At 40.4% G+C, this 25,736-nt stretch overlaps 1 protein-coding gene across 2 annotated transcripts; it reads left to right on the plus strand.

The window, feature by feature from the left end:
• Positions 1–665: 665 nt before the first annotated feature.
• On the plus strand, positions 666–24,518 carry LOC117246591 (cullin-5). Of its 2 annotated transcripts, none has more exons than XM_033610471.2 (19): positions 666–722; positions 6,611–6,720; positions 6,823–6,922; positions 7,078–7,254; positions 7,340–7,481; positions 8,005–8,150; positions 13,300–13,380; positions 14,670–14,808; positions 16,684–16,814; positions 17,499–17,606; positions 17,714–17,778; positions 18,474–18,606; positions 18,897–19,028; positions 19,166–19,289; positions 20,567–20,742; positions 20,846–21,007; positions 21,238–21,356; positions 23,050–23,173; positions 23,371–24,518. In XM_033610471.2, exons 1-19 carry the CDS (start codon positions 699–701, stop codon positions 23,563–23,565), a joined length of 2,388 nt encoding a protein of 795 aa, XP_033466362.1. In that variant the 5' UTR covers positions 666–698; the 3' UTR covers positions 23,566–24,518. The 2 variants fall into 2 exon arrangements, with proteins under 2 accessions (XP_033466362.1, XP_033466363.1); XM_033610472.2 differs by having other exon boundaries at positions 14,670–14,763.
• The last annotated feature ends 1,218 nt before the right edge of the window (positions 24,519–25,736 follow it).

A 25,736-nucleotide genomic window follows, 5' to 3' on the forward strand; every position in this document is an offset into this window, starting at 1 on the left:
CTATGTGTCTGGTGTGTTTGTTACCACACGGTTTATGCAGAATGTCAGTATTTCCAATAAAATCAGGATCAAAATCGGAAATACTTAATTGATCCCATAGGAGAAATTATGATCTGTACAGTCACTCCAATGTAAAGAATAGAGAATTATAAGACGTAAGAATAAGAGTATAACATATGTAAATATAAAGTGATAAAATTCAGTAAAACAGAAATAAAAATGTGCATTATGCTACATTATGTTAAGACTAATACTTAAGATAGCAAGAGTAAAATATATATCTTCACTGTGTTGAGTCTATGAGTGTGTAAAAATATTCAAATATGTGCACATTCAGAAATATAGAGTATGTATTTTGCTATAATGGTTACCACAATATATAGAATGAGAACACAAATAAGAATAAACATAAGAAGTATGTACAGTTATGTGCATTGTACATTCAAGAGCTGTTAAAAAATATTGCAGCAGTTGAACTATTGCACCAATTATTGCACGGCAAAGGAAAATAAATTAATAATAAATGTTTTTAGAGCTACTTAAATTTATTTCTGGAAGATCATAACTCTTTAAAAGCCGAAAAGATATAAATTCTGTATGATAAACACGACTAAAACAGAGCCAGTGATGTGATAAGGTTAATCCTCGCGCTCCGTGTAGTTCTCGCGAGATTTCACGAGAGGATAAGTTGAGGGAACATGGCGACGTCTAATTTGCTAAAGGTAGGAGCCACTTCAATTCAATTATTTTGTATCTAACGCCCGCTAAAGTGCGTGTCACTTGCGTGGCGTGGTGTCGGCGTTTAGCTCCGAACTTAACGAACATCACGCAGCACCTTTACACGAGCGCGCTGTCAGCGTTGACTTTAGCTGGGAGCAGTTAAGTTACATCTGGCTAACATTAGCTACTTATCACTGATTTAGCTAAACAGAATAGCTTCAACACAGCTAACTAAATATGAAGCAAAGAGGCAGACACGGAGGAACAGCGGGACGTATAACGGATGGGAGACACGTCGTTAGTTTAACCTGCGCTAACATGTAATTTTATCTGTGCATACGTGAGCTACAAATCTCCTATCATCTGTCACTTCAGTGGCATATGAATCTGCAGCTGACCATCCCCTTAAAAGACATGCTAAATGCTGCCGAAAGCAGCTGTCGGAGCAGTTTCTGTGCATTGAGTCAACGCTAATCCCCAGCTGCTAGCTTGCTAACGAAGCTTAGCGTCATAGAAACCTATGGTAGTGTTTTTTAAGTCAGTCATAACTGATATGTCGTCGAGCAGGGGGCACAGGGGAGGTGACACAGACCAGAGCTGTGAGTCTGTTAGAGGAAAATGGCATTGCAGTCCAAACATAAGACTTTAGCATGGAAAATATTAATTATATTTACAGTATGGGCAGACAGGTGATGCCCCAGTGCGTTAATTAGCCTACCATCCCTCCCTCTATTCAAGATTTAATGTTTACTTCATTGCCACACATTGGTTCCACCCATGCAGCATCCATAAAAATATATCCACATACATAAGAAGACAAGAGTCAAAACAGCTAGGGTGCATGAAACAAAGACATGTCTAAAAACACATTAACATTTATTTATTAAAACATATGCTGATGTGAGATAGATAAAAAATTAGCTCTGTTTGTTTCCATCTGGATTTCAATCTGCCACTTTTTTTTTTAATTAATGATAAAAAAAGATCTTAAATCTATTCATTTGACAATGTGGTACTCTAAACTTCCTCTCTGATGGCAGCACCTTGTACTTTATGCAGCACATAGGATGGGTTGGTTATTATCTTGTTGAGTTGCCTTCAGGTTCCCACAGATCCTTACAAAGTCTCAAAAGGCATTGAAGTCATTAATCTAAAAATAAGGCCTCAGTTGGTGTTAAAATGTCTTAAATCAATCTCTCAAAAGTCGTAAAAATGCCAAGACATGGGAAATAGGATTTGATGATTGTCGACAAGTATTTCTTTAGAATAATTTACCAGATACCTCTCGCATTAACGTCACAGGTCAGGATAGCTGAACCAGCAACATTCATATTTAGTTTACAGCCATGACGCTCAAAGCAGATGATCCACTGTCTGATAGCTAGCTGTCCCTTGTATGGCTCCTGAATGGCAGATTCAGTGAAAATTAGCTATTTAACCAAGATTTCACGGAATGGCTGAAACCAGTACAAGGCAATGCATGCAAGGCTCAGTGCTTTGTGGAAAAATAAAATTTGGTCTCGGTACAATGGTAATTAAAGCAGTGGAATCCCACACGCAGAAACACTATATCCCTAAGAAAACCCCCAACGATTACCAGTTCTGTTCTGTTCTGCTGTTCTTGTCTCTGCCACAAGACCAAAAAAATAGTCATTATTTATGTTAGAGTAATCTTCAGTTTTGCTTATTGTGAATTTGGTCTTTAATTTCATTCTAAGTTGCATTAAAAAAGTCTTTACAGTCTTAAATCTAACTTGTATTAAGCCAGAGGGACTGTGTGCCTTAAACCTAATGTTGGCACAATCCAAGAATTTAAAACAGAATTTAAACCTGACACAGAAAAGGCCACTGAACACACACCAACATAATTATAATAATGTAGTGTTGTCACGATACCAAAATCTTTGTTTCGGTACCGATACCAATATGAATTTCGATACTTTTCGGTACTTTTCCTAAGGAAAAGTCCTTTTGGATACAAACCTTTAGAACAAGAAATAGTAGGGGTGTAACAGTACCAAAAAATCATGGTTCAGCAAGTACGTCGGTACAGACGTCACGGTTTGGTTGCTCAAATGTTTCACCAAGTTTGTGTTGTCTCGTGATGTCTCCCTTTGCGAGGCAGACTTTCTCTTGTCTCGCCAGCTGCGAATGTTGATACAGGTGTTGTCATACACACCACTTGCGCAATATGTGCTCCAATAGGAACAAGGAAGGCGTTTGTGTGCATAAATGAATTAAATAAATTAATGAATTGAATCAATTTAAAAAGTACCGGTATTTTCCAAATGCAGTATAGTACCGTTTGGAATACTCTAGTACCGCGGTACTATTTTAGTACCGGTATACCGTGCAACACTATAATAATGTTAAAAGTAATTACAACTTGGTTTGAAAATCTGACTGTAGATTCTCAATTTTTATATTTTTCATACATATATTTGGTACTTTTAATACCGTCTGAATTAATGGAAATTGTGTGGTTTTCACATGGTATGTAGGAAGTATCAAAATATCAAAACTGTTGACAACCTCACTTAGAACATCCTGTTCTCAGCTCGACTGCAGGGATGGATGCTGTCTTACACCTATTATCTTCCGTGCAGTCTGCATGAGTCGGACCAGTTGGTTACCTAACCAATCTGTGACACTGTATTCTTTTCTTCTTTGTACTGATGACACACCCTTTTAAAATCCTGTCACCTACATGTTCCTCTGGTTGATATTCACGTGTGGTAGAACATGATGTATTATGCTGTTTGGCATAGAGCGATCATCTATACTTAACACCACTGCCTGATACCCTAAACCCCTAAATGTGGCAAACATTCAGTGCCTTAAAGGAGAACATCAACATGTTTCCACATAAACATCAGTGAAGACAGTTGTACTATGAAGTCGGAGAAGTTAACCTTTGGTCTGTTATTTAGTCTGGACATTCATTTTTCTTTATTTGCAATTTTTGCTACTGCTTTTTTTGCAACTGGTTAGATGCTAAACTGGATTTCGTTTTCCTAGAACTTACTGCGTGCAATGACACTAAACTTCAGTATGATATTTTTGCAGTTTTACACAGGAAATCAACATATTTCATTGTGTTAAAGGCAGTGTTGTAGTCAAGACCAACTAAACTGAGACAAAGTAATGACCAAGACTGGAGTGTATTGAGGCAAGACCAAGAGTTAGAGGGGTCAAGACCAAGTCAAGACAAGTGCGAGTCCCACACTGTGTGACACATTTACTTTACAATAAAATGTGGAACATGCAAACCAGAATCCCTCAAATTTATCTGGAAGATCCATATTCCCTTAAAAAAACATGAAGATTCCTCTTCATTCACCTCTTTTATTGCCATACTGTATATGTGTGCGTATGTATTTATTTGTGTACCATGAGAAATAAAATAACCAAAAGGCACTGCAGAGGTGAACTGTAAGCGTGGGAATTCTTTTTATTTGTACATAAATAAAACTGCGTAAAATCCAACTAGTGAAAAAGAAGAAATAAGAAATGTGTTAGGAAATGTCAAGAAGGACCTCCCCTCAACTTAAGTAGAAAAACAGACTGTAACTGTAAGTGTGGACTAAAAAATCTTATTCAACACTTCTTTATGCACAGGCGATTTAGTGATATCTGGTCTGATCAGTCTTGAAATAAAATCCCAAGTCCTCTGTGTCTGAGACCAAGACAAGACTGAAAAAACAGATGCGGTCGAGTCCATGACAAGACTGAGACCTTTTAAAAAATGGTCTTGAGACCAAGACTGGCCTCCGGCACAACAATGATGTTTATATAAGAATGATACAGCTCAACCTCAACTTAAGAATCCCACAGGTAGTTAAACTTGAAAAGACATAGTTTTATTTATTTTTTTGCTTTCTTTGGTTTTCCTGTAGATTTTTTGCCACCACTCATAGTTTATTTTGTTTGCAGTTGGTTTGTCCATTGTGAGTAAGGATAGACCGATACATCAGCCGGCCAATATATCGGGCCGATATTTGAGTTTTTTACTTGCATCGGCCGATACGTGCGTGGGTTCGCAGATTTATTTTTCCCTGGCGTGATTTACAGACAGGCATCCACGGGCAGCTCTGTGTTGCCGGAAGACCCTGCAGCGCACATGCAGCGAATCCTACTGTGTACAGTAGTTGTTGTTTTATTTATGCTTCAGCTTAAATATTTGTTTATTTTATATAGACATTACTGGAAGATTTAAGAGCACTGAACTCTTTTTTTATTTAAGTGTATAATAATAATAATAATAATAATAATAATAATATTCTACCTGTTCTACCTCAACTTTCCATCTTGTTTTAGTATTTTTTACTGTTCAAGAAATGTTTCTTATTTTAAACTTGAGACCTGTAATATTTGTTAACATTGTGTCATTTTTTTGATGTAAATTGAGGGAGCAAAAGCAGTATCGGCCCCAAATATCGGCTCAAGAAAATCGGCAGTCCATAATCGGTCATCGGCTAAGGGTGATGGAAAAAAATCGGTATCGGCATCGGCCGTAAAAAAATCCATATCGGTCTATCCCTAATTGTGAGAGAATATTATACATCAACAGCACGCTCAAAAATCATGCTTGATTAGTATGCATATTGACTGTTTAAAGTGTATTTAATTTAGTCACTTTTCCAGCGTGAGCACACTACATTCCCAAAGCTGGTCAGAATCAGTGTGTAGTATGGGATTAGGACACACCTTGGTAGGCTGTGTGGGAAACGCCCTGTAGGATCCAGTGTTGTTTGGAGCTTGGCCCATACTTGGGACTCAAAGTCAGGACATATCGGCCTCTGCTGCATCAGTCAGTTTTGATGTATTCTCAGTCGAGTCATTTTGGAAGCAAAAGTGAGTGACAGACATATGACCACACTGGTGTCCTACATCAGAGAGTTTGCTGCTTTTCCTTGTCTTACATGATCGTAAATTTAATATCTTTTGGTGGGACAAAATAAGACACATGATGACTTTCACCTTGAGCTCCAGAAAATTGCAAAGGGCATCCTTCACTGTTTTTCGATGTCTTTAAAGACCAGATGATGTATTGATTAATGAGAAAATATTCAGGAGATAAGCCAAACCCCAAAGACTCATTTATACTCCCCTTACGGATGCACATAGATGCGTTTGTTTCAAACATTGTAAACGTCACTGCCCTCATACTTACATGCATCCCATGGCATAGATACAGCTAAAAAATGACACTAGAGGGTGGAGTCACAAGTTTCACGATTGTGGACGTTGTCGTAATGTACCTTTTAACGGTGGCGGCATTGTAGACAGCGCAAGTCTGTGCAGCCATTACACATCCTGACATGGACAGAGAATTCTTTTCACAAATTTCCCTTTTATATTGTTGTATATTACTGCCATTATTTAAATTTATTTTTCATCTCCTGTGCTCGTATCTTGCTTGAATTATGCTACCCTGCCTACACGGTCTCTGGCGGTACTGCTCCGTTTGGTCTGAATCTATAAGCTTTCAGAAAATGTGCACAAATATGGACAAAATGAACGCAGAGTACAGATAGAGGGCTCCATCCATCTGCATCCTCATGTCTAATGCAGAGCATAAATGAGCCCTTTGAGTATCTTATTAAGAATTATTTTATTTTGGCATTTTCAGTGCAGAACGCTGATTTTGTTTGTTCTTGATTAGACGTATGTATTCTCAGTGACTCTTACTGTTTAGGCAAATAGCCCAAGGTGTTTTTCTCAAAAAAATGGCCAGATTTTTAAAAGGAGTTTATAACAAGTGTAACTTTGCACAGGATAAATATCATTTTGTAGAGTGAACTGTAATGTGTTGTTAATGTTTCAGATGATGAACAAGCTCATGAACAGTTTGAATCATGTAGTCCTGTTCTCTTCTGTCTGTGTCCAGAACAAAGGCTCCCTTCAATTCGAGGACAAATGGGACCTGATGCGTCCCATAGTGCTGAAGCTGCTACGGCAGGAGTCCGTCACCAAACAGCAGTGGTTTGACCTGTTCTCGTAAGTTTGCCATCATGCATCTGCTTATAGCTTAAGCAAACAGGAATAGATGTATGGTTTTTAAGGAAGATAACTGCTTGTTTCTTCACTTTGTTTCCTCAGAGATGTCCATGCTGTGTGCCTCTGGGATGACAAAGGTCCAGCTAAGATCCACCAGGCCCTCAAAGAGGACATCCTAGATTTCATCAAACAAGCACAAGCTGTAAGACTACAACCATACTGTCCCTGTTTTTACAAAGAAAACGAATAGCTGATGCTGTTTCAAGTTAACTAAAAACTATTTTAAATATGTCCATATGTCAGTTAGAGTCTGTAGGTTTTAATCAGCCCTGTCTTGTGTTCCTCTCTCTTTCATAGCGGGTGTTGAGTCACCAGGATGACACGGCGTTGCTCAAGGCCTACATTGTGGAGTGGAGGAAGTTCTTCACGCAGTGTGACATCTTGCCGAAGCCTTTCTGTCAGCTGGAGATCACGCTGATGGGCAAGCAAGGAAGCAACAAGAAGTCCAACGTGGAGGACAGCATCGTCCGCAAGGTGAGGAGGAGGAGCGTCAGCAGGAGGAGCATGTTATGCATGTCCATTGTCATCATATTCTGATTAAATGTCTCTGTCTCGTCAGCTGATGCTGGACACATGGAACGAGTCCATCTTTTCCAACATTAAAAACAGGCTACAGGATAGTGCCATGAAGCTCGTCCACGCTGAGAGGCTCGGAGAGGCCTTTGATTCCCAGCTGGTCATTGGAGTGCGAGAGTCCTACGGTGAGACTTTATTGGTCCAATATCTGCACTACCCAAGGCTTATAGCAGCATGAGTGTGTTCTGTGTACCACATTTAGTTGCTTGAAACAAAATCTTTCCAGAACCAGACTTTTGGTTGCAATAGAGAGATACAGTTGATCTCAGACTGTGTTCTCAGTCTGTACTCCTATATTATAGAGTAATTAACTTTACTAGTCTGAGTTTACAAACATTAGCAGAAGTGTTTTCCTGGAATAGATCTTAACTGTGTGAGTGTCCTTTTACATGTATGATACAAGAAAAACTGTGCCCCACTCTTATAAATATCCAGTAGCACTATTACTGGTCAACAACTCCACAGAGTACCTTCAAACAACTGTAGCACATTGCTCAGATCTGTGGTTGAGTTGTTTAATTTTCTACTGTTTGCTGAGGTCTCTTGAATATCGTATGTTAAACTCTAATATGACACATTTGTCTGCGTCTCTACAGACACACATTGACCTGTCCGTATTTGTTTGTGCTGTGTTGTTTTTCCGAGCAGTGAACCTGTGCTCCAACCCGGATGACAAGCTGCAGATCTACAGGGACAACTTTGAGAAGGCATATATGGATTCTACTGAGAGGTTCTACAGAACACAGGCGCCGGCCTACCTCCAGCAAAATGGGGTCCAAAACTACATGAAATATGTGAGTATGACTCAGGGATGTAATTTCTGAAACAGTTTGTTTTACTACGAGTGATGGGATCAAAGATGAAAACACTGTTTTTTGCCAAAGTTGAAAAGGTTGTCGTTATTTCACATCAGAGGTTTACATTTTTATTTGTCATTTTTCTCCCTTGAATGGTTGGAAGGTTAAAAAGGGTGATGTCACGACTATTTAATGTGACAGAGAAAAACATTTTTGGGGTAAATTTTCAAGGGCTTTAAAGTTGTGTTTTCACTAAACACTTTCAGTATAACACCCGTTGAACCGTGCATAACCCATATGGACATGTGCCCAACCCACAGATCTATTGCACGTTCCCACCTCAGACCGTACTGTTAATGTAGGTGAGGTCTAGCTCTCTGTCTTTGCTCTTCCCTGACAATGCAGAGGAATGTTTGCCCCTTCTTAACTGTTCTCCCTGATTGCACAACATTTTCAGCACAAGAAAAGAACAGGCTGGCGTGTTTAAAGCAGAGCAGAGGTGCAGTGCTACTGTAGCACACAGGAACGACAAATGAGGAAATAGTATTAGTATTCACAGCTTGCATAAATTGGTTAAAATTCATCTACATTTTTTTAAGTACTTGAAAATCTAATCATCACTAAAGCATTTGTCATGCAAGACAGCTAGTAAAAACAAAAGGAGTGGTCAAAGTTGTGATTTTGACATTTAAGGTGTGTTGAGTGAGTCACATCGTCAATGCAGGCCTTAAGTAACATGCAAGAAAGTGTTCAACCTTAAAAGTTGCCAGTTGCTGCCAGGGTGAGCCTGTAGAGTTCTTCAGGGATGACATTTGTCTGTATGTTGACACGGATGTTAGCATCACACAGGTTCCCTTGTCGAAAAGCCTATGGAATTTTTCCATCAGGTAACTACTGGGTACTCCAACAGACTGGTGACAAAAAAAATGGAACATAATGGAACGGTTCTATTGGTACCGTCTACAACTTTTGACAATGCTAACAGAGAAATAACTGTTCCAATGTGAAATGACCATAGCTGAACTAAACTGGACTGCTCGGTGGAAACGAGGGTTAAGAGGAACTGGATACTGCTTTCCAAGATGGCGCCCCATTCCTTCCTATGAAGGTTGCTCAGTTGGTGCATTCACCCAAATAATCTTCACAGACTTTTCTCACTTTTGGGCCCATAGAGTATCAGAGTCCTCCTCCAGCTGAGCCGGTTTATAGCATGTGCATCCCAGAATTCTTCACATTAATACAATAAAATGATTTGATCATATAGCTCTTCTTGGCTTCCCAAATGTTATTGAACAAATGGGTTGAATTCTAATAATATAATGAGCCATTTCATAACTCACACATTTACAGTTTTACAGCTGCACTTTTTCTATGAGAAAAAAATGCTTTTTGGGCCGGTGTGCATGGCCATAGCACCTCACAGCCCAGAAATGTGGCTGTTATAGAGCTCAGGTTTCTTATCAGTTACTAACTTAAAACTCAAATATCAGGAGGTAAAGTTCCCAGAAGTTTATGGAATATGTTTTGCATGCTAGTCTCTATCTAAAAAAGAGAAGCAATGCCATAAAGTGTGTGTGTGTGTGTGGAAGGTTTGAAATGCTAAATTGGCAGCAGAAATTGTTTTGTAATCACTCTGCTTCCAACCACTCTGGAGATTCTATGTGCCGCTCCCAGCCTTCTCTCTGTTCACACTGACAGAAAACAACTTTCAGTTGTCTTCGTCACAAAGATAACAGCTGCCGTCCTATGGTTACATTTTTACAACACAAAGCAAAAAACTTGAGACTTCTATTGAGGCTCCCCTTCCCTGTTTTGATGATGTTGGCAACGAGCCAGTCGCACGTATCAAAAGAGAAAACAGTCAGACAGCCAGCGTGATGCGCTGCTGTGGCTGATCTCATGCTTGTCTTCTTCACATTATCTCTCTGACTCCAAACCAGACTGAAGCATTGTGTCTATTAAAGCAAGAAATGTTCAGTCTCAGCTGAGAAGACGGTCACAGTTTGGTCACGTTTTTACTCTTAAAGTCCGTGTAGGTCAGGATGTGTTACTTGAAGGACCTTTTCCTCTCCAGAGACCCTTTTTTCTGAAAGACTTAAACAGTAGAACTTATTAAAATAACGCTGAAGTGAATATCTTTCTTAATAATTTTCAAAATGTTCCTCTTTGAGGAGGGTTTCTGAGCTGATAGCTGGGTTAGGATCAGTTTCATGCACACTTCTATGAATCCAAGCACTGGAGAACTAAAATAAGTGTGCACACAAAATTACCATCAGATTCATGACACGTGCACACCAGCTGATTTTGTTCTTACCACTGTGTGTCTGTTGGTCAATCAGAATCATTCTAAACTGACAGACATGTGCCTGCTATCTGCAATCAGCAAACTGCCACACCCCCATTTCTCTGTATGAGGAAATACATTTGCCCAGAGGTGTTTCATGTAGAAAGCAGGGAAGTTGTTATGCACCTATATAGGCCCTGACACACCAGTGTGGTACCGTCAGCGAGTGTCTGTGAATGTAGTTGCTGTTGGAAACAGCTGATGAGCCGTTTTTCTCCTCAAACATGTTCAAACATGTCTGTCTCTGTCTCCTGAAGGCACGGACCGTAATGTATTCCAGCAAGGTTAGATATGACATCTTAACAGCTGCTAGAACATAATCTTTTATACAGCCTGTTAACAATAATAAGAAATATGGGGTGTCGGTGGCTTGGCGGATAGAGCAGGCGCCCCACATACAAGGCTGTCACCGCAGTGGCGCAGGTTCGAGTCCAGCCTGTGGCCCCTTGCTGCATGTCATCCCCCCTCTCTCTCCCCCCTTCACACTTAACTGTCCTGTCCATGAAAGGCAAAAAATGCCCCAAAAAATATCTTTAAAAAACAAAATAAAAAAAAAACAATAAGAAGAAAAATAATGGAAACCAAACTGCTAAATGTCAGTATACACATAAACTCCTCTGTAGGCTAGAACTGGGACACTCGGTTTTTATAGTTGATTTATTTAATTATTTCTTTATTATTAATAAATGATGAGGATGAAAGGCAGAGGATGAAAAAAGTGCATGCATTAGTGAAGTAGTGGTTTTAAATATTGTTGTCTATTAAAGCCTTTTTTAATGAATGTGATTTTAATATCGGGCGGGGGAAAATTGATACAGTTTAGTATTAGTAATAGTTTTGTGTGATAATTTCGTATCGTCACACAGTACCAAGTATTGATTTATTTATTATATAAATTATTAATAATATAAATACAACTTTAGATAGCCTACTAGAATAACATAATCAATTGCTTCTTTCAGTCAACTAGATACATTTTGCTGCTACCAAAACAAAAATGGCTGAGGTGAGATGAACAGCCTGAAAACTTTTATTTTATTTGATAAAACAGATGTTGACAAAGTTTTTCTTTGGGGACATAATTTACAGCTGCAAAGAGGTAATACATCTTAATATATATCAATATATTTTTACTGTTACATATTTAAAGTCACAATATTATTGTATCGTGACTTAAAGGCACTGTATGTAAGAATGTGGCCAAAACGGTTACTGCACTCAAATTCAAAATACTGCCGCGAGTCGTGTCCGCCCCTCTCCCCTACAGATTGAGGTTGAGGTTGACAGAGGTTTCTGGACAGCGGCACGCTTGAGACTGATTTGTTTGCCCACGGGCGGCTGCCGTGGCAGGGCTGCGTTGCCGCGTCCTTGATCTTCGGTTTTCCAGCGGACCGTTCGAGCAAGTCCATAGATTTCTTACATATAGCTCCTTTAAGTATCCTGAAAATACCGTACTGTGGATCCTCTGGTGATATATTTGCTATGCATTTAATTAAAAGGTGTGTGTTGACATTTTCATAGACAGCAGCCTTCATTATTTGTGCGTACACGATCTGAGGCTGTTCTAAATTTGTAAAGAATGAACAAATTCAAGTAAGAAAATATTGATGAATCTTGGATGTCTACTAAAACGTTCATATGCACGTGACTGATTTGTTTGCCCATGGGCGGCTGCCGTGGCAGGGCTGCGTTGCCGCGTCCTTGATCTTCGGTTTTCCAGCGAACCGTTCGAGCAAGTCCAGCTTCTCTGCTGCTAACGCTGCTGCCGGGATACAGCTCATGAGGAGCTGGTTGCTAATGCTATGTACTGGGACACTGTTAATGCTGCTTGCCGTGCTGCTGTAGCTCAGTCGTAACTGTAACTGATGCTGAGACTCTACTGACTGTATGACTGGTAGACGGTGGTGGGTGGCGCAACAGGCCAAAACACAAATTCAAAACATAAACATGATTTGCGGACTGTAAAAATGTTTTTTAAATGCGAATATTCTGGCTGTACTATTGTTGTCGGTGAGATCAGTATGTTATATGAACATTATTCCTTAGTCTCTGTGACATATTAGGATGATTTTATGACTATTTGCTTTAGATTTCTTACATATAGCTCCTTTAAGTATCCTGAAAATACCGTACTGTGGATCCTCTGGTGATATATTTGCTATGCATTTAATTAAAAGGTGTGTGTTTACATTTTCATAGACAGCAGCCTTCATTATTTGTGCGTACACGATCTGAGGCTGTTCTTAATTTGTAAAGAATGACCAAATTCAAGTAAGAAAATATTGATGAATCTTGGATGTCTACTAAAATGTTCATATGCACGTTTTAAGCACAGATTTGTTTGTACGCACTGTTTGTGAATGAGGCCAGTGTTTTTGTTTTGACATTCTTCTTAGAGTCTATTTCTGCTTTAAAATGCAAGTCGGTGAGAAGTTTCAAATCCCCTGAACTACGTGAGCAATACAAATGAAAGTGCACAAACAGGATAGACGTTGAGGGGTCTTACAACTGTCTAATAATTTCAATAAAATCATACTTTGTTGATAACTACGTGCGAATGGTCCATGTACAGTGAAATAAGATTTGCCAGAATTTGTGTCTTATTCTGTGAGAGATACAGGAGTTTCATGCACACAGAATTTCGTTTCACAACAGAAATAGATAGTTGTATATATCATGCTTTTTGGTGTAAATGTTTGTTTATTATCTTTTTTTCCTGATAGATGCTGTTGAGTATTTCATGTGAAAGATATTGTGTTTAAATGTAAGAAATAATGTGGATTCACTTGTTTGTATTTTCAGGCTGATTCGAAGCTGAGGGAAGAGGAGAAACGTGCACTGCGATACCTGGAGACGAGACGTGACTGTAACTCTGTACAAGCAGTGGGTATCACACACGAGCACGGTGTTTATGATTTAGCTGATTGTAATCCCAGAGTTAAGTTAAAAAAAAAAACACTGGCCACTGTTACAACTGCTTTGTTTCTTTTTGCTGTTTTATAAAATGTTACATACAAATTTTTTCAGTATTTACATTTTATAGCCTTTTTGTTTTAATATTTATTTTTTAAGCTTTGTTTTTTTGTTGTTTTTTTTTTATTAATTTTGTTTATTGTCAGATGGGCTCAGCATATTTTTTATAGTTAAAAATATCTAGTTTTTATTCATTAAAAGAATAGTTTAACATTCAGGGAAATAAACTTATTTTTTTTCTTTCCAACTGTGAGAATAGAAGACAGATATCAGTCTCACATCTGAAAGTTTGTTGTGTCTCGTTTGATCTCTAAACACAGTAATGTAAAAATGACAATTTATGGTTCTAGAGGGAGTTATGTAAATGGTAAATGGACTGCACTTGTGTAGTGCTTTTCTAGTCTTATGATCTCTCAAAAATCCTCCTCCGAGTGTTTGGTGGAGACTGTCCACTCCCCCTTCTCCTCAAACTCCTTGCATGTCCCCAGAGAAAGAGAGTTGCAGTCTTCTCTGGTCTTGCAATGGCTGCCAGCAGCATGAGCCAGCCACTTATACTGGAACCCACCAATATCTGGGGCCTCTCCATCAACTCATCCAACACGTAAATCGTAAAACATCTTTTTTCAAGACCACACCTGGGCTCTTCCCCTTCACTCTTCTGTACACCAGCTTTGGAGGGTCTGATCATGATGCATACTGGACTGTTGACTTGTGTCGCCTGACTCCTTCCAGACGCTGTGAAGGTAAAGCTGCGGGCCCTCCGTATACTGGAGCTATTTGTTGGTGAACAGTCGACCACAGCGACTCTACGCTGCTTCCTGCAGAGTTGTTGTCACAGTGAGCAAAGCATGGTCACAGTGAAGATACTGTCAGGTTTGATAGCATCACGTCTGTACAAGGACCTGCACCGAAACATATGCTCACCAGCTAAATCTGGCATCAGTATAGCAGGAGATGTTTCACACAAGTGCTGGTTGAATTGATAACTGTTTGTCAGGGAGTAGTTGCAGCACATAACTCCCCCTAAAACTACAAATTCTTGTTTTTAAACAAACAAATTAGACATGAGATTGAAATCGATCTTTTTTATCTCACTCTCAGAAACAAGAAAAACAAGATTTCCCCCATTTTATTAATGTTTTGCACATATTTGTCACTTATTTCTCCTGAATTATTTCCCCCTCTGTTTATCTCCCCAGTTAATGGAGTGTTGCGTCAACGCACTGGTGACGTCGTTCAAGGAGACCATCTTAGCCGAGTGTCCAGGCATGATCAAACGAAATGAGACAGAGAGTGAGTACGGCCGGACGGCTCCCACCAAAGGCTCAGCCAGCTCAGGTTTGCAACAGGAAATAGGCCTGACCAAACCTTGTTGTCCAGCATCTGAACGCCTGTAGAACATCCATGTGTTGTCGCCATCACTCCTCTTAAATCAGTCGGTGATGATACACAGAGGATCATCAGGGAGTGTTCGTGCTTTGAGGTGACCGACCTCGCTAATCTCTCAGAAATCAGCTTGAAGATCACAGAAGAAAGAGTCCTTCTATCTCCAGAACCTGTCTGAGAATCATCACGTCTTTTTGTTTTCTTCAGGGTCAAAGAAAACCAGGGACAGCTGTTCTTACAGCCATGAGTACTTTGCAAACAAGAACTGATAATGGTTAATTCAGCACACTTTTAATGGTGCCAGTTTGCCAAAATGTGAACACATCCAGGCTGAAGATACAGTCCTGAAGATGTTATCAGGGATGTGAAAAGGAAATCAGCACAGAATTTTTTGCTGATAAGTGAGTAGATTTAAGTCATTGTGAGTATAACTATTATTATTTTTAAATTTTTAATGCAACGTAATATTTAAAGAGCCGGCAACCAAGTACATGATCAAGTAATTTAAATGTTTGACTCCAAAGTTGACGTAGGACAGGATATTAACAGACTATAAGTGCCATCTTCTTGCCACACTTCCTTCCAGCATTCACCCGTTTTCTATCGAAATTCCCTTCACACATTTGTGACGATGAGTTTTTGAGAGAAATTACCAAGATTATGTTTTTGTTTTGGGATACAGCAGTTCATATAACAAAACATAAATCATGATAAACTGAACATTTTCCCCTGCTGTTCAGATTTTGTATTTTGAAATATAAAATCTTGAGAGACTTGAGGGTGGAAAAAAAGAACGGAATAGCAGTCAGTGAGGTTTGCTAAAATAAACAACATTTGGTCCTCTTTTCGCTACCTCCACAAAATCAGGCCGTAAGGGTCTGACGCATTTCACCCACTTGACCCAGAATTTAATGAACACATTTTTCTGTAGATGGTGAGAAAAAGTCATCAGTGCTTGATGAAATTCTGTCCAGAAGGGTCTTATAACTGGACACTCCCAGAATACACACGCCAGTGGTTGGCTTCCTGAAACCCACACTGTCTCCAGCATTTAACGTTCCAGCACTCACACCACACACGAGTTACTGCATTTCCACTGAAATGTACACACACCCAGCCAGTCCTCATTTGATATTGAAACGTTACCTTCTCTTCCCCATTTTTCTAAAATATATTCCGAAGCGTGGGGTTTTCTTGTCGTAAGATCTTTATAGATGTTATAAATGTTCCAAGTTCTCAGATGTTGTTTGAGCATAAGTAGCCATAATAAATGAAACACAGTCTAAAATTTGCATGCGACAGGTGCCTCAAATCCATTTCTCAAAAGTACATTTGATTTTAGGATTACATTTTGCAATCAGTTAAAGAATATTTATATAATTGAGCTGTCTGCTCAGTTTCTGGGTTTCATAAGTCACCCATCATTGTGTTTTAATACATTTGTGTGTGTCTATGTGTCCACGTCTGTGCTTGTGCAGTTTGATCGAACAAATGGACGAAGGGTGTCTACAGTAATGGATTTTTAAGTAGCTCATCGTCTGCTAGTTTTATAATGCAGGTGCCAAATAAAAGCTTAGGATTTAATACATCTGCTTACACTTCTGCTGCTTCACTGCGGGACGAGCCTGCTACTGAGAACATCAAAACAATGACAAAAAAAACATGAATATCATGTGACATCAGAATTAATTTCTTAGTACGTCTGCATCTTTAGTGTCTCTATAGGTTTAAGATCTCTGCAGCAGTCACACAGAGCACAGTTTACTGTGGAGCTCAGAATCCTCATTTATCTACAAAATGATAACATTGTGTTTCCCTCCATCACAGAGTTGCATCTGATGTTCTCGCTCATGGACAAAGTGCCCAGTGGCATCGAGCCCATGCTGAAGGACCTGGAGGAGCACATCATGAGTGCCGGCCTGGCTGACATGGTGGCCACAGCAGAGACGATCACCTCTGTGAGTGCTTCATACACATATGCTGATTCTGGTGGGAAATTAACACCCGATTAATGCAAGTTGAGTCTGAATGTTAAAGGATGATTACCAGCCGCGACAACATTGTGACCTTGTGAGTCTGTGTATATCGTGGTGAAATACGGTCCTGGTCTCATTCATAAAACAATGTGTAGGATCCATACTAAAGCCAAAATTAGCAAAATAATTCGGCAATTTCTACAGTCAGGCTTCCACCTCAGCATCTGCGTCGCCAGTTTCCAGTCTCCAAAATGTTGGTAAGCATGGATCAAAGTTTCTCCCATCAAGTCTGTTCTGATGGACCCCAACTTTTGCCTGGGAAGTGGCGTACGCGTCTTTCAGGCCTCACTTTGTGCATACACAGTGTTTATTAATAAGACCCCTGGTGACACAGTTGTAGCGGGAGCTGCCTCAGATGCAGTTTTAAGTATTATGCTGGGTATTTATGTCTGTCTGTGGACGCATTTTGTCACTTCTGTGCCAGATGAAGTCACAAAAGTGTAGTTGAGATCAAAATGCAGGTGGAGTTTGATGATGGGTGTGGTCCAAGCAAGGGCACCATAAGTAAAGGGGTAGGAACCAAGGAAGGGGCCATTGGCCGCACCACTTTACATACAGGCCCACAGATCACTGTATCGTGACTGAAGTAATCCTTTGCTGTTGCAGGACTCAGAGAAATATGTGGAGCAGCTGCTCACCTTGTTTAACCGCTTCAGCCGCCTGGTGAAAGAGGCCTTTCAGGACGACCCTCGCTTCCTGACAGCCCGAGACAAAGTGAGCTTCACTTTTACTGACTTGTCTGTTAATAATGTGGCGTCATTGAAGGATGTGCCTGTCTGAAGATGCTCTGAACTGATCACAGTCCTGTTTTTTCTTTGCAGGCATATAAAGCTGTTGTGAATGACGCCACTATATTTAAATTAGAACTTCCTATGAAGCAGAAAGGGTAAGAGATGCTCACTGTGTGTAATTTGGTTTTTGTGCTGAATGATAAAGGCAGTAATGTGTAGCCCCTTTTACACTACGTACAAGGTGGGAATATCACACCGTCAAGCCACCTCGCCGTTCTGTTTCTAAGTACAGTCACCAAATGGGTGGACAGTGTGGTCTTGCTTTTAATCCGCCACAGGAGGTTGTAATAGTGCCGACACAGTGTCTGTATAAACAGGACATCCAGGAGAAGGAGACAATGGGCAGGAACAATGTGACGTTTTTAGGATGTGTTATGTGTGCTACCAACCATGGGAGATTTAAAAAGTAGCTGTTAGCAGTTAGCAGCTAACTTTCAAAAGCAGAACAGCAGCTGTAAATGTCCATAAAACAATGAGGGGAGCTCCTAACTCTCTGAGCAGAGGATGAGATCAGCTGCCATAAAACAGGGACGGTAAATGATTGTTACTGCCATGTTATGTTTTGCCAGTGCTGTTGTGTTATATGTTGCGCCCATCAAGCCTCTTTTGGTTGTGCAATGGCGGAATCCTGTCTATAATCAGACACTGGAGCAAAAGGATGTTTTAGTAGTGTCGTGTTTTTAAATGCAAAAGAGGCACAAAAAAGAGACGTTGTAGCGGCCCTCTGTGCGAGACCTCTGCGTAAAAACCGTAAGTGACTGCACAAGTTTTCCTCTCCTGTGTTTTACAGGGTCGGTCTGAAAACTCAACCAGAGTCCAAGTGTCCAGAGCTGCTGGCCAACTACTGTGACATGCTCTTGAGGAAGACTCCACTGAGCAAGAAGCTCACATCTGAAGAGATAGAGGCCAAGCTCAAGGAAGTGGTAGGTTTAAGGGAACCCTCATGTTTGCTTTGGATTATTGTTATTTTGCCCTGAGGAACTGGTAATATCAGGTATGTTGGACGTTGTGTTTTGAATTCTGTTCAAGATACTGTACCCCAAATTGCTCCTGATGACTGTTCCATGTGTGAATGTCTAAAAACTGAGTAGCAGGTTGCACCTTGTGTGGAACCTTGAGTGGTCAGAAGACTAGAGAGGCTCAGCGGCATAGAATGCAGAGCTTTACTTTTAATGTGGGCGTCTTTAACCATCTGTGTGCTTTTCCTTTGCAGCTGTTAGTACTGAAGTATGTCCAGAACAAAGACGTATTCATGCGCTACCACAAAGCCCACCTGACCCGTCGACTCATCCTGGACATCTCAGCAGACAGTGAGATAGAGGAGAACATGGTGGAGTGGCTCAGGGTAAGAGAGGAAGAAGTTGTTTTATGCTGCATCAGTGTCACCTGACAGAAATTAAAGTGCCTCTCATTTTATGCTTCAGTGAGAGGTTTCAATCACCTGTATAAACTGTCTCCCTGTGATGTCACGCCTCCTAACAGGAAGTAGGAATGCCAGCTGACTATGTCAACAAGCTGGCCCGCATGTTTCAGGACATCAAGGTGTCAGAGGACCTCAACCAATCTTTCAAAGAAATGCATAAACACAACAAGCTCGCTTTACCAGGTAAGAGGTAGATGGTGGTACATCTCAATCACACACTTAATAATACATGATGCAGACAGGTAAAGTCTTTGTCACCTCTGAGCAGCTGTGATCAGTAAATGTTTGATATTTTTCTTAATAATTGACTTAAAGGTCCAGCAAAGGATTCAGTGGAATCTAGCAGTGAGGTTGCAGAGCTGAAACTTCTCCAAATGTGCAAAGCGTGTAGTAGATAGTGACGTATGTTAAAATGCGAATGGCCCTGTTTAAAGCTAGTGTCCGTTCTGAGCTACTGTAGAATCATGCGACATGGCAATTTCTGCCCAAAGATGCCTCTTAACACACACTGGACCTTTAAATGATTCATTATTTATCAAAATGTCGTTGATTCATTAGTCTTGCTCACCAGACCTTTCTCAAGAAAATAAAGGTCTGGTTGGGCCAACTCTCACTTTAAGATTGGAGGAAAAAAATGCCCCGGCTGCTTGTATTTCTTTCAACCAATCACAATCGTTCTGGGCGGTGCCACAGCAACGGTATGCTTGCAAAAATATTGCCCGGGGGAAACAGGTTTTGGTGTAACACGCCCACAAAAATATCGCCTACAGGACACGAACCATGGCAGAAAAATGGCTGCATCTAAAATAAAATAAGCTTACCTCTTGTAACAAGTTTGTTTTAGTCCCACTCCCTCTTGACATGAGCTGTTTGTTTACTTTCCTCACTTCTGTTTCTCTTCTCGCACGCTGTACAGAACTGCCAATTAATGAGTTCATTCACTTGCGGGCTCCGCCATCGCCAGCACAGATTTTCAGCATGTTGAATCAGCGGAAAAAAAGCTGACAAGGGCAGACGGTGTGGGACACACTGCAAAGATTAGGGAGACAGACTCTCACCGACGGCCCAACATTGATCAATCACTGACCGTTGGCTTCATGTGTCGGGCATGTTAATTACCAGGCTAGCTGTTTCCTCCTGTTTCCTGTCTATATGAAACATGTACATGTATCCAAGTAACCATGTCCTGGTTCTAGCTTCATATTGAGTTTCCAGAAATGAGAGTGGTTTCTGTCATCTAACTCGTGGCAGGAAAGCAAACAGCAGTCTGTAATAGTTTCACGCAGGCAAATTAATGACAACACTTGACAGAACTTTAAATGCTAGTGTTAAAACATTTTAACACTGACAATGCAAGTCCACTTGGTTGTTTCAAGATCATTTTTGCACAAGTTTAAGACACACTAATTGTAAGCAGTTTTATTCAGTCACTAAAACGTCTTTGTATGATCCCCTTGCAGCTGACTCGGTCAACATAAAAATCCTGAATGCTGGAGCGTGGTCGAGGAGCAGCGAGAAGGTTTTCGTCTCTCTACCTACAGAACTGGAAGACTTGATACCAGAGGTAGAAGACTTCTACAAGAAGAACCACAGCGGCAGGAAGCTTCACTGGCATCACCTCATGTCCAACGGCATTGTGAGTTCAACAGATGTGAAACCCGTGTGTGGGAGTACATCACATTGGCGCAAGATAAACAGCTCTGTATTTCATGTGACTAAACAAAATTATTTTCCTCCAGATAACCTTTAAAAATGAGGTGGGCCAGTATGACCTGGAGGTGACCACCTTCCAGCTGGCTGTGCTGTTCGCCTGGAACCAGAGGCCAAGGGAGAGGATCAGCTTTGAGAATCTCAAGCTCGCCACTGAGCTGCCAGATGCCGAGCTGCGACGCACTCTCTGGGTAAGTGGAGATGAGGAGTTAGATAGATGTAGTAAGAAAAATAAAACTAGTAATTTGGCTCCACCATCCTTGTCACAATTTAACATATTCTCATCTATGAACCACAGATTTAGTTCTGCAGTACTGTCAGCGTTGCCTTCTATATTTGAGGCAGTTTGTCTTTTATGTGTTTTATTAATCCGATTTTTGGTTGTTCCCTCTGATCCTTCATGTTTCTCTCACTCTCCCAGTCTCTGGTGGCATTTCCCAAACTCAAGCGGCAAGTGTTGTCCTACGACCCGGTGGTGTCTTCACCCAAAGACTTTGCAGAAGGAACACTATTCTACGTCAACCAGGAGTTTTCTCTCATGTAAGGAAAAGTTGCCTTGTTTGGGTGAACATTGTATTTTCGGATCTGGGTTCTCTTTCTAACAAATCGGTAACATACAAGCTATGTGCTACACGAGATGATGTCCTCTCGTGTTAGTTTATAGATGTTTAACAGATCAAAACAAATGCTGTTCTTGCGACCAGTGCAGGAGCATTGAACATCATTGTAGGACTTGGAAATGTAGCCACTTCAGTGCAATGAGCCACTGTTCACTGGGTGCTCATCTTGGAATTGAATGTGGGAAAAAAACAAGTGGACATACTGGCTCATTCACGTTTATGAAAAGTTTCCCACAGTCATTGAAAACCTGTAAAAGTCATGGAATTTAACAATCATATTTTCCAGACCCTGAAAAGTCATGGAATTAGTCAAACTCATTGAAAGTTTTGGAAAGTCATGGATTTTTGTCATGTTTAATGAAATAGTCACAATAATCTTCGGTCGTTAACCTTCCACATATTGTAAGGTAACGGCAAAACAATTTTCCGTATGTGTAGATGTGTGCTAATGTAAGGTGATGTGTGACAACGTTTTGCTCACAATCAAGTGCATTTCATCATTTTCTCCCTGGGTTTGTCTCCTTATTCCTGTGTGCAGCTAGCTGACATGATGTCTGAATAGAGTTTTTTTTTTTAATTTTTTATTCGGTTTATTTGGCCTAGACTCTGTGCAAAAACTCTTAGACAAAAAAAACTGTAATCAAACACCTATGTAAACACAACGGACAATATCGAAGTCAGCAAAAATGATCAAGGTCATATTCATATATTGTATTGTAAGTCGATAACATAATTACATGACAGGCTTAGCTAAATGTGCTTCTGTTGTTGACAAATTTTATTTGCATAATAGATCAAATTACTGTGACGTCTCGCTAACGACAACATTCACTTCCGGTTAGAGGTGGAAGTTGATTACATTTGCGGAGATTTTTGTTGTCATTAGTAGCCATTAACTGTAACGTTTAAAGATATGTAGTTAAACATGGTGGCCTGACCAGTCTGACAATTCTGCTGTGCTTATTTTAAGTACTGAGTTGCTTCGCTAACATCTTTGATAAACCAAATCTGCAGAAGCTAAGCAATGCACTGCTGCAGACGGGGCAGCAGTAACATTTATTTTAGACGCCTAAAAGAATCCGTATCAGTGTAAGTGTATGCTATTTATGAATATATGCTCCACTTTACTGTACACACTAACCAATCAGTGCCGCCGTAGACCAGCAGCTCCAGTGTTCTCCAGAGTAATATTACTGCTTTTGTCAATGGAGTTTGATGGCTCTGAGATAACGGCGGGAATTGAAGCCATCTGACAGCAAGATAGAGCGGTGAAAATATTTCAAATATAGCGTACACTTTTTTTACGTGGCTAAAAACAAACTAATCGAGGCAGTGTTTGCTCAGTGCGGTTTGCTTTTATGTACGTGATGCAAGGAATTTCTACCAGGAAATTATTATAAAATAAACAGTCATTAGAAAAGAAGTCAGAATAAACTGTAGAGGTTTTTAGCTGTTATTTTATGTTTCCTGCAACATCACATACTTTGCACATCTGTACTTAGACACACACACTGTAAATTAAATTTCCTGCACCTTTAATTTAAAAACCGTAGACCTGTATGGTACATTAACCCGGGGCACTTGTGTTTTGTTTTTTTTATGCAACTTTACAGAAAAAACTCAAAGGTTCAGAAACGGGGGAAGATAAACCTGATTGGTCGACTGCAGCTCACCACAGAGCGAATGAGAGAGGAGGAGAACGAGGGCATCGTCCAGCTCAGGATACTAAGAACGCAGGTATGGAGATGAGCTTGCAGCGTGCAGGTGAAGCTACCGCTGGTCTCTCCTCTGTTATGTAACACCGCCGACTGTGAATACATGGTTTCACCTTCCATTTCCCATCATGCAGTTGAAACAGACACCTGTGGTTGTGTTTGTATAAACTAGAATTCAATCCATCTGTTTTACGGTGCACTTTCTTATTGTTTCTCCAGGAGGCCATTATCCAGATCATGAAGATGAGGAAGCGCATCAACAACGCCCAGCTGCAGACAGAGCTGGTGGAGATCCTAAAGAACATGTTTTTACCACAGAAGAAGATGATCAAGGAGCAGATCGAGTGGCTGATAGATCACAAGTACATAAAGCGGGATGAGACCGATTTAAACACCTTCATCTACATGGCATAGCACAGCACATCGGGATGACTCGTGTTGACTTTGGTTTCAGTGGATCAGGCCTGATGGACACTAGGATATTTCCAGGCTCCCCGTCCTCTATTTAAAAATAAAATCCATTCTTGTGCAGGGAGGCATGAATTTAAGACTGAGACCTATTTAAAAAAAAAAAGTGGAACTTCCTGCCTTAAAGTTGTACAAAGAAAAAAAGCTGCAGTGGGAGTCTGCACCAAGTGGTTCTAACTGTTTTTAGTTTGAGGGAGTTTCTTTGCTGTCCAGATGAGGCTGTTAATTGTTAATGGTCTGTTTTCGATGCCATGGCGTGTCATCTGGGCAGCGTCTGCAACACTCCTGCTCAGTGCTTGCGCAAGTCTAAAAGGCATGCTGACAGGAAAAGCTGAGGAACTTTGGATCTCAAAATATCTGCAGTCCAGTTTTAATCCATGTCAAACCCAGACCATCTTGAACCTTGAACAAAAACGCTGCCCTCTACACTCAAAGGCAACGCGGCTTTAACCGAGCCGAGTTGGTATTCGTCGCGGGGGCGCCCTGATGCTGTCGTGACTCTCTGCAGTCACAGTTAAAGTGATCAAACACTTAATCCGGACATTCAGTGTGTATAAAGAGCCAGATAAGCACTTCACAGTCTGCAGGACTGAACCAGACAGTAACTGTAGAGCCGGCTCCAAACCCCGTCAGGCCTCTGTCCCTGGGTAAAAAAGAAAAAAATTAGCATATTGCTATAATCCAGAATCCATTTCCCTCGACCAGACGTACCCAGGGACAGAGGTGGCGTTGGAGTCGAACCTGGAGCTCAGCTCATATTTGCAACAGCTCTTTTTTTCTGCAGGAAGCTTGGGAGAAGAGGCTGAGGTCAGTATTACACATGGTAAATACTACAATTCAAAGCTATAGGAGAGTGTACCATGAGATGTGAATAATGAAATGATTAAATAAACAGCACCTTATTAATAAACTACTCGCAGGCTTTTCATTCATGGAAGGGCAGGTGAACAATTCCCCATAACCTTTTTTTTATTTATTTTACCTTTATTTAACCAGGAAGTCCCATTGAGACTGAAAATCTCTTTTACAAGAGAGACCTGGCCGAGGCTTGGTGAGTTTTAGAGGTGATGGTAAGTTTTAACCTCTGGACAAAGCCAGGCTGTTTTATTTATTTAAATTCTTAAATCTCCAATAGAATTAAACATACTAAAGCAGGGCAAACACTGCGAATCAAAAAATATGCCCCAATTATTTTCAGTGTGCAACCCAACACCAGTGGTGGTTAGGTGCATGTCGGCACTCCTGGAAGCGCTGTCCCACAGCATTAATGATCTGCTCTTTGTCTCATCACCAGTCATTCTACAAAATTTTGGCCATGTCTAGGGTTCATTTGTGAAGATTATCTTGCTGAAGAAAACATGTATGGAGCATAAACTTTTGTTTGCCACAGATCTTATTTTCTGCAATAATCCAAAATCCAATGGAAAAATCCCACAGGCTTTTTGACAAAGGAAACAGGGCGACACTAACTTTGGGTTTAAATAAAAGAAAAATGTCTGAAATTAAAAAAGAAAACTAAATTGGAGCAGGAAAGAAATTCTAATGCAAAAATCTTGGATCTACCCTGAAACAATTCAAGAGACCTCTGAAAGTTGCTTGAATTTAGTCGTGCTTTTTGGAAGTTTGTGAGTTGGGAAAAAAAATTAAGGACTTTCACGTTGATATTTTTGTTACTACCGTTGTTGGCTGTTTGGTGTAGAGTTAGCAATTAGATGACAGACTGATAGCACCCTAAGTTAATGTCTGTAAATGTAAAGCTAGCAGTCACAAAGAGGAAACAGCTGCCTGGATCTGTTTAATGGTGATGGTCGGTCAATCTGTAAATCAGGAGCCTTGTTGTCAGTCTTTGTATTCAGGATAAAGAGTGTCAGAACATGAATGCCCAGGTCTGAGAGGACCAGACAAAGTCTATAAACCCATCCAAGTTGAGCAGGTATGGCCGGCATAAAGTGATGACCATTATTTGAACTTAAGCATTAAGATACGTTCTCTTCTTTTTCTGTCATCGACCTTCGTCCTGTCTTAAAATACAGCTTTTTACGTTGATTTCTAATTGATTTTCAAAGAGCTGCATGCTTTGATGATGCACCATGACATTCTGTCCTGCAGTGTAAGTT

Source organism: Epinephelus lanceolatus, chromosome 11 (genome assembly GCF_041903045.1).
Source record: "Epinephelus lanceolatus isolate andai-2023 chromosome 11, ASM4190304v1, whole genome shotgun sequence".
Lineage (NCBI taxonomy): Eukaryota > Metazoa > Chordata > Actinopteri > Perciformes > Serranidae > Epinephelus > Epinephelus lanceolatus.

Bases quoted from the DNA above. Each gene is read 5' to 3' on its own strand.
- LOC117246591 (XM_033610471.2), top strand. From the start codon at position 699: ATGGCGACGTCTAATTTGCTAAAG. The intron at 16,815-17,498 runs GTGAGTGCTTCA...TTGCTGTTGCAG, and splicing joins CAGCAGAGACGATCACCTCT to GACTCAGAGAAATATGTGGA. The intron at 21,357-23,049 runs GTAAGGAAAAGT...GCAACTTTACAG, and splicing joins AACCAGGAGTTTTCTCTCAT to AAAAAACTCAAAGGTTCAGA.